General features: G+C 36.1%; 1 protein-coding gene across 1 annotated transcript in view; it reads left to right on the top strand.

The window, feature by feature from the left end:
- The window catches only part of LOC106878524 (inactive pancreatic lipase-related protein 1), a 16,250-nt gene extending 7,467 nt beyond the window's left edge, over nucleotides 1–8,783 (top strand). Inside the window, exons 5-9 of the mRNA XM_014927752.1 lie at nucleotides 1,351–1,605; nucleotides 2,642–2,872; nucleotides 5,690–5,795; nucleotides 6,441–6,623; nucleotides 8,536–8,783. Of these exons, the coding sequence (XP_014783238.1) occupies nucleotides 1,351–1,605; nucleotides 2,642–2,872; nucleotides 5,690–5,795; nucleotides 6,441–6,623; nucleotides 8,536–8,635 (875 nt within the window). The 3' untranslated portion in view covers nucleotides 8,636–8,783. The remainder of the gene's footprint in view (nucleotides 1–1,350; nucleotides 1,606–2,641; nucleotides 2,873–5,689; nucleotides 5,796–6,440; nucleotides 6,624–8,535) is intronic.
- Nucleotides 8,784–8,907: the final 124 nt, after the last annotated feature.

Below are 8,907 nucleotides of genomic sequence, written 5' to 3'. Positions count from 1 at the left end.
ACACACACACACACACACACACACACACACACACACACACACACACACACACACACACATATATAAATGTGCCCTAGCAAAGCCACTACAGTCTGTCTTCCAGAGTTTCCTTGCAAATGACAAGCTCCCAGACAAGTTGAAGGAAGGAACAATCTGCCCCCATTCACAATGTAGGTAGCAGGGCAGATGCCAAAGACTATGTGCTTATCCCTCTAGCCTTGCATATCAGCAAATTCAAGAAACAAATTGTCAGAAGGAAACAAATCATGTTCCTTGAAGAAAATAATTTGCTGACAGACATCCACTGTGGTGTCTGACCCATGAGAAGCTGCCTGATACAGATCTTAAAGCATTATGACTGGGTGTTTCAACCACTCAAATGGGGATGTGATATATCTCAACTTTGTGAAAGCCTTTGATAAAGTTGGCAGGATCTTAGAATAGTTAGAAAACTAGAAAAGTGGTTACATGACTTTCTGAAAGATAAAATCCAGGCAGGAGTAGCCAAAGGTGCCACCTCCAAGGAAATACAAATCGTCACATAGAGAATCACTCTCATGAGCTAGGCAGATGATGCAAAAGTCTCACAGGTGAAACAAAAACCTGATGATGCCATGCACCTGTATCAAGAGTCATGCAATATCTGGAGTCAATGCATATATAGATTTGTATGTTTTGTTCTATGCATGTCTTCTCATGCACATACTTGCATGTCTAGACATGCTCATATATGTTTAAATGATAAACTTCTGGAAAGTTTTACAGATTCTTACAGTTCCACTGATGGATTGGATCTGTAGTTTTCAAATCGGCTTTCTTCTTCCTGGTTTTGACAAGCCTGTTTCCTCAAGATTGATACTTAAGAATTGTGTGTTACAGATCTCAGAGCCCCAATAATTATAGGTATAAACCTGAACTTGTAATCTGAGTAGAGTAACTGTAAATTTCTCAATAGTTCAGCACAGATTTTTTTCTTTTTAGCTGATCTTTAACTTTATGTTAACATCTACTGAACAACTAATTTCTACAACTCTACACAATTTCACTTCTCTGTCCCAAATCACTATGTCAGGTCTATTATGCTTATATTTTATTGAGGTTTACACTGAGACATTCCACCAGTACCCCTTATTATGAGTGGCTATGGGTTCTTATTTCTTTGGCCTCATAATACTCATGTGTGTGTGTGTGTGTGTGTGTGTGTGTTCAATATAGCAAGATTATTCAATATGTGTAACAAGAAATAGTCTGCTAATCAAATCTGACGACTCTTAAGGCTTCGAATGTCAAATGTTCTGAGACCCTACAAGAAGTAAGTTGATTGTTTACGCTTTTGACCCCTTCACACAGGTTTGGACCCTGCAGCTCCCTATTTTGAGTCGACAGGTCCCAAGGTTCACCTAGATCCAACGGATGCTGATTTTGTGGATGTCATTCACACAGACACTGGTGATATAATAGATTTTTCTCTTGGAATGAATTCTCCTGTTGGAGACGTTGATTTTTACCCTAATGGAGGACATTTCCAGCCTGGTTGTACAGAATCCAAGATTCCAGGTTCAATCCTCGGTGGAATCCTTAATATAATAAATAAAGACAATGATAGTAAGTAAATTAACTATTTTTTGGTGGATGATATCTATTTTAGGATGAAGTGAAAAAGATTATTTGCAATGAAGTAGGTGCAGTGTTGGTTGGGTAGTTAGAAAACTCACTTGGAAACTAATAGTTTCGTGTTGAATCTCTAAAATGGTGAAAATTAACAAATTCTCAAGTAATTTAATGAAAAAAAGTTAGATTACCTAATTTTGAGGTAAAAAGAAGTAACTTTTTGACAGCTCAACCCTTTGTTACTATATTTCTGTGGAGGTGCTCTGTGTTTCTTTCAATTAATTTTAAATATAACAAAGAATTTAGTAAAGTAACTTAGTTATCACTCAGTTGGGAACATAAATTGTGACTAAGGTTTGGTGGAAGATTTTAATTCAGAACTTATGAAAACAAGACATTTTTACTAGAGCCTCAGAGATGGTTTCAGCCACATTGGTATCAAAAGGGCTAAAGAATTTCTATACAGAAATGCATCACATATATAAATACATTATATATAATAATCTCCAAGCTGTCTCATTTATAATTATGTCCAGTTGTTGTAGAACCAACATCAAGCACCCAACAATTAAGCAATTTACTAGAACCATTATGCAAACTGGTTCCTCGTTTTATCAAAGATGACATGAAATTCCAAAATAACATTTCAGAAATAGCAAATATAAAGAAGATTCTAGTTAGTTTTGATGTGATCAATCTCTACCCAAATATCCTCCATAAATTAGGATTGGAGGCAGTGGAATTCTAGATGGACAAGTATCTACACATTTATCAACTACTAACTTAAAAACCTCACTCCATGCAGACTTTTAAGCTGATTCCTGCAGTATGCTAATTGGGCCCAAAACTAAAGAGAGCTAAATAGCATGAGGCTCTGCACTGAAACTAAACCTAAAACCACGTGGTTTGGAAGCAAACTAAGAACTGAAAAATAAATGAAAAACTGGAGAAAACATATCCAGGATACACATGTGTTTTATGAAACTAAATTTCGTTTTACCATCACATTAGTTTTCTTTCATCTTTGCAGATGTTGCCAACATATTTTCATGCAGTCATAAAAGATCTCAATATTTTTATATTGAATCAATTAACAGTCGTTGTCCACTCATAAGTTATCCATGTGATACAGTTGAAAATCTTCATAGTGGAAAATGCTTTTATTCCCTTGGTCATCTTGGATTGATGGGGTTTCATGCTGATAAAGCCTTAGGAAGAGGTAAACATATGCTGGAAACCTTTGCTTCTGTTCCATACTGTGGTAAGTCTTAAATTTATTGATTCTATTTCATACCAAGATGAGACATTCTGTTTAAATTTTGGTTTCTTCTAATCACACAAATTTTTTTTAAGATGTTTCTGCTTGTCCTTTTTTAACTTCTTACAATACTATTGGAGTCTGGTGTAGCCATCTGGTTTCACCAGTCCTCAGTCAAATCGTCCAACCCATGCTAGCATGGAAAGCGGACGTTAAACGACGACGATGATGATGATGATGACTGAGATCTTTGGCATTATGTCGTGCTTGAGAAGAAGACCCATCAAGCTGAGCAAACTTGCAGTTGTGGCAGATACTGGTGTCATGCAAATGGCACTTGAACCAGTGATACATAAAAGCACTCGTTTCAGAGTGGTTGGCATTAGGAAGGGCATCCAGCTGTAGGAAACCCTGCCAAATCAGACTGGAGCCTGGTGCTGCCTTCCAGCTTACCAATCCTGGTCAAAGCGTCCAACCCATGCCAGCATGGACAACAGATGTTAAATGATGGTGAATTAATATTTTCTTACATTCATAGCTTGATTGATGCAATAATATAAAGTTAAGTGTGAAGTTGCATGGCCTGGCAATTAGAGTTGTAGTCATGGTTGTTACGTGGTGGTTTCAATCCTTAGAGTGGGCAATGCTCTGTGATATTGGGCAAAAAACATTTCATTCCACATTGCTTCAGTCCACTCCAGCTGTAAAGTGATTTCTGACAACAGCTGCCAAGTTAACCTTGTGACAGACTGGCATCCCATTCGGCGGTGGGTTGTAATTTCAGACATACACCATGGAAAATGAATTAGGCTCCAGCCTTATGAATCCTACGGCTTATGACAATTAATTTGAAATCCTCCTTGTAAAAATTTATGCTGCAATGTAAAACAAAACAAACATTTTTTAATCATTGTTTCCCAATAGCATCACTGAAATGTTTATATTTTGATCTTTTACTGGCTTTCACTCATTCGCTTGAGTGTGGCTTTGAATGGTTTAAGTTCATCCTATTGACACCACCCCAGTATGATGGACCCGTTTGCCAATCTTCTCTTGCTGGGTGGAGCCAGACTTACTGTAATGTCTTCATATGACAAGGCAGTTAGCTGGGCGAAATGCTGAGCAGCATTTCGTCTGTCTTTACGTTCTAAGTTCAAATTCTACTGAGGTCAACTTTGCCTTTCATCCTTTCGGAGTTGATAAATTAAGTACCAGTTGCATACTGGTGTCAATCTAATTGACTGCCCCACCTCTCCAAAAATTCCGGGCCTTGTGCCGAGAGTAGAAAAGAATATCTTCGTATGAGTGGTTACTTGCTCCGTACCTGTGACTTTTTGCATTCTTCTTTTGCAAATCAGGATTATTATGATTATTACATAAGTCTGAGCTTCCTGAAACAGCTGTGACGTCAAGAAACTACATATTGTCTTCATATTTCATTTTGTACTTCTATTCTGTATTGTGTGTGCTCCATGTGAATATATTTAGATCAAACCTATGTTTATTGTCATTACTACCTCTATATATGTATGTGTGTGAATGTATGTGTGTGAATGTATGTGTGTGTGTACACATTTTACAATATATATGTTATATTATACTTTAAGATTGTTGTACATAATGACGTAAATATATGCAAGCTAGTCACACCTGGATTTGTTCCAATGTAATACTGTATATCTATATCTATATGTATGTATGTATGTATATATGTATGTATGTATGTATGTATCTATCTCTGTCTGTCTGTCTGTCTGTCTGTCTGTCTGTCTGTCTGTCTGTCTATCTATCTATCTGCAAATAGACACACACACACACACACACACACACACACACACATGTATGATGGGCTTTTTATACACAACTATGGACCAATAAAAAAGAAATGCTTCTACTTTTACATTCTCACTGTCATACCATTAATATTGTCCAGACTGTATGATTTCAGTTTTCACATAACGAAATTCTCACCAGTTTGCATAATTTATCACTGTCATAACTAGAATTATCAGTTGTAATCATACAGTAAATGTGTGTTAATTCACAGAGGATGAGATAATTTAGATTTACAGGTTAGTTTGACAACTGTTTGAATGTAGAGAGGATAAAAGTACAACGACTGCAGTACAATGACCGAATCTTTGGTGTTGTGGTTCTGCTTCTTTACAGCCTGAGTTCAAATCTTGCTGTAGTCAAATTTGCTTTTTATTCTTTCAGGGTGGATAAGATAATGAAACAGTTACCTACTTGGGTAATTTCCTTCCCCCGAATTCCTGGTCAGCTACCCATGTAAGCAATCAATAGAGTACCATTGTATGACAATTATAGATAGGTGCAGATGTGGCTGTGTGGTAAGAAGTTTGCTTCCTGACCACATGGTTCCTGGTTGAGTTGTTTGACTAAAAAACCCTCTGAGAAACTTTGAAAAAACATGTTTTAGAAGTGAAAGCCTTCGCTTTTGACTTTAAAAGAAACGTTAGTGATTGCCAGACAAGTTAGCTAAGCTAAAAATCAGTGCCATGTTTATTATATGTGGAATGAATTGCTACTAATTTGGAATTGTTTACAATTTATTGAATATGAAGACTTCTTGCTGGTTGGTCCATAAGATTTTGTTAATTCAACTTTCAAAGGAAGAAAGCTGTGTTCAATAGCATTATAGGATGTCATTGTGGTGGAAATACAGACCTTCGTTTTCAAGTGATATTTATTATATGTGCAATTGTATTGGTACCAGTGTATGACAGGTATCGATCTTATTGATTGAGTAAAGAAAAAATGTATAGTAAATATTTCTAATTTTTTGTTTTCTAATTTCAGCTTACGAATTCCAAGTAAACATATCAGGGTCATCAACGATTAATGGAAAAATCCATCTGGAATTTATTGGAGTCAAAGGCAAAAGTGAATCCCTTAACATCACCGAGTAAGTATCATCCTGGAGTGAGAGGAATTCATAGCTTTTGTAGTTGTTTAGCTTTCTCAATTCTTGGGATATTTGACTCACAGACTTTTTCTCTACAAAGCAAAATACATTTAAAAACAATAATTACATTATGCCTTATACATTAAATGGTTAAATAGTTTTGTATGTATAAACATGTTCAATGTTGCATTTCCTTTCAGTCAAGCTATATACAAACTATAGACTTCTGGAAATTTCCTGTCAGAAGTAACGTGTTTCACAATAAATGCTTTACAATAATCATATAATTTACTACAGGGCCAATAAATTATATTTACTACAAGTTTGACATTTACCCCAACTCCCTTTCTCTGAGAAAATTTCTAAGGTAAGGAAATACTCAGATTTGTGATGTACCTTTTCTACATATTTATTTTGCTTGGAGTTGACTGATGTCTAATACTTCTTTTTGGCTTGGAATGCTTGCAATGGATGTGTATATTATTGTTGTTAGTGTTGTTGCAATTATCATTCTATATTTCCATCATCACTCGTCAACTTCTGACAATCTGAATTTATGTTTAATTGTTCATTTTGTTTTTTTACCATTGTGTATCCTCTGAAAGAGTAAACAATAAAAACAAATAATCTTTAACTTACTTTTAGTGGAATCAAGCTTCTGTCTCCACACACACCTATTGCTGAAGTAATTAAAAGCCACAGAGATATTGGAGAACTTCAGTACGTTGATGTATTGTATGAAGAAACTGAAAGTTTTATTAAAGTATTCTTTGAGGATGAATGGAAACTGGAGTTTTTTGATGTCTTTGATGCCAGGTACCGAAAGAGGTAAGATTCACTTTGAAATATAAATTAATGAATACTCTCCACTTTTTACTTGTTTCCTTTACACCTTTTTTAAAAAAAAATTCTAGCCCTGGGTTTAGACAAATACATTATTGAAGCAATGTCCTATTACTGGATGGCTTTCTTATCACTAATCTTTTTTCTTATCACCATTTCTTTTTTTTTTCTTTGAAATAATGGATCTTTATTTCTCAAGGGTTGAAACAAGCAGACAATTTGCTGACAGGAGGTGACAACAACACTGCTTGCATCTCACAAATTTTATAGCATACAGATGTAAACAAACACACACACACACATCTGGCAAACTCTTTAAATTTATGTCAACCGAATCTTCTTACAAGTCTTTGGTCAGCTTATGAATATTGGAGAAGTCACTGACCCAAGATGCTTTGGAGTGAGACCGAACCCCAAACTATGTGGTTAGCAAGCAAAGTTTTTAATCACATGGTCATCATATGGATAACAATATTACTGTTATTGCTATTGTTTAACCCTGAGTCAAGCGTGCTTGAAAGAACGCATGATCAAAACCACCCAAGCTGTGACCATCCCATCTTTTATTCTGTCGTTTTTTTTTTGGCTTCGTATGATTGGATGTGATTTGAAGGAGAGTTGAACTCTTATTACTTGTGACTGGTGTGAAAGTGTAGAGGCTACCTTTGCCAGCCCAAAGTTACTTTGAGGGATATTGTTGTTGTTGCTGTTGTTGTTGAATTGGAGAGAGGAGTTTTTGTTATTTTAGTTCAATAAAACCATAAGGCAAAGGTTTGATACGATGTAGTGAATCACTGTAAAAAACCAGTTTCCATTTCTTGGAGGCAAGGAACACTGTAAAATATTTCCTGCCATGATTATGAGAAATGTGGAGAAAGGGAGATAGATAGATAGATAGAGATAGAAAGAGAGGGAGAGAGAGAGGTGGGGCTGCAGTGATGCTGGAACACTGCCATATTTATGATTTCAAGTTTTTTCCCTGTTTTAAAAAATAGTCTGGTAAAGCAGTAGGCAACATGCGAGTGACCACCACCACCACCACCGCCATCATTTAATGTCTTCCTTCTATCCTAGCATGGATTAGATGGTGAGGAGCTGGCCAGGCAGGAGCCTGCACTATGCTTCTGAGTCTGTTTTGGCGTCGTTTTTAAGGCCTGGATACCCTTCCTAACACCAACCACCCCACAGAATGCGCTGAGTACTTTTTACATGGCACTCATACAGGTGAGGCCAGTTTTGGCATGGTTTTTACAGCTGGTCACCCTTCCAAATGCCAACCCCTTTACAGGGGTCATAGAAACCAAGCCAAATAAGACTGGAACCTGGTACAGTTCCCTGGCTTACCTGTCTAAGTCAAATCATTTAACCCATGCCAACATGCAAAATGGATGCTAAATGATGATGATGTATGTGTGTGTGTGTGTGTGTGTGTGTGTGTTTGTCCTATTACCTATATGTGATACTTATTAATGAGAATCACCTTTATACAAACAATATCAGTCATATCCACTATTCTATGAGAACTTATCTGACCATGGAGAAATATATTGCCTTGCTTAGAATTAGACAAGAGTTGGTGACAGGAAGGGAATCTGGCCAATAGAAAATCTGCTTCAATAATCTCTGTCCAACTCAGGCAAACATGGCAGAACCGATGTTAAAACAACAATGATTACCCATGATTTTCACCAACCATTCCAGGCTGTTGAGATCGATGTGAATGACACTCAGTCTGAATATCAGCTGTTTGTTGAAAGGGAGTTTGGTTGACTTAGAATCTGGGTTGTGGTTTTCTCACTTTGGTTCAGCCAAATATATTACTGCTCTTGTATGTTGCTGCTTTCCTGTTTGTTGTTAATGTTGTTGCTGATTCTTATAACCAATAATATGTTTACAGATATACCTTTTGTGTGAAAAATGTGAAGATCACTTCGAAAAAAACCAGGAGATTTGATGTAAGGAATCCTTGTTCAAAGAAAATATCGAAAAATTACTAAAGTCTGAAGAAGAACCAAAACATATTTGGTATGAACCGAAGTTTGAAGATCGAGTGATGCTGATTAATAAAAAGAAACTGACATCTGATGTTTAACAACTAATTTAGAGTAAAAGAAAAGAAAAGAAAATAGTTTTCAAAATCTTCTATTATTTCGTTTGCAGTTTCTATAATTTCATAACTTTCTGATAGGACTTTTCCATTTTATGTTAAATATTTTGTGTCATTCTCACATGGTATAGTACCAATCCCTACAGCATATACATATATATA

This window comes from Octopus bimaculoides, chromosome 11 (assembly GCF_001194135.2).
Source record: "Octopus bimaculoides isolate UCB-OBI-ISO-001 chromosome 11, ASM119413v2, whole genome shotgun sequence".
NCBI classification, from domain to species: domain Eukaryota; kingdom Metazoa; phylum Mollusca; class Cephalopoda; order Octopoda; family Octopodidae; genus Octopus; species Octopus bimaculoides.
This window is presented reverse-complemented; position numbering and strand designations above follow the sequence as displayed.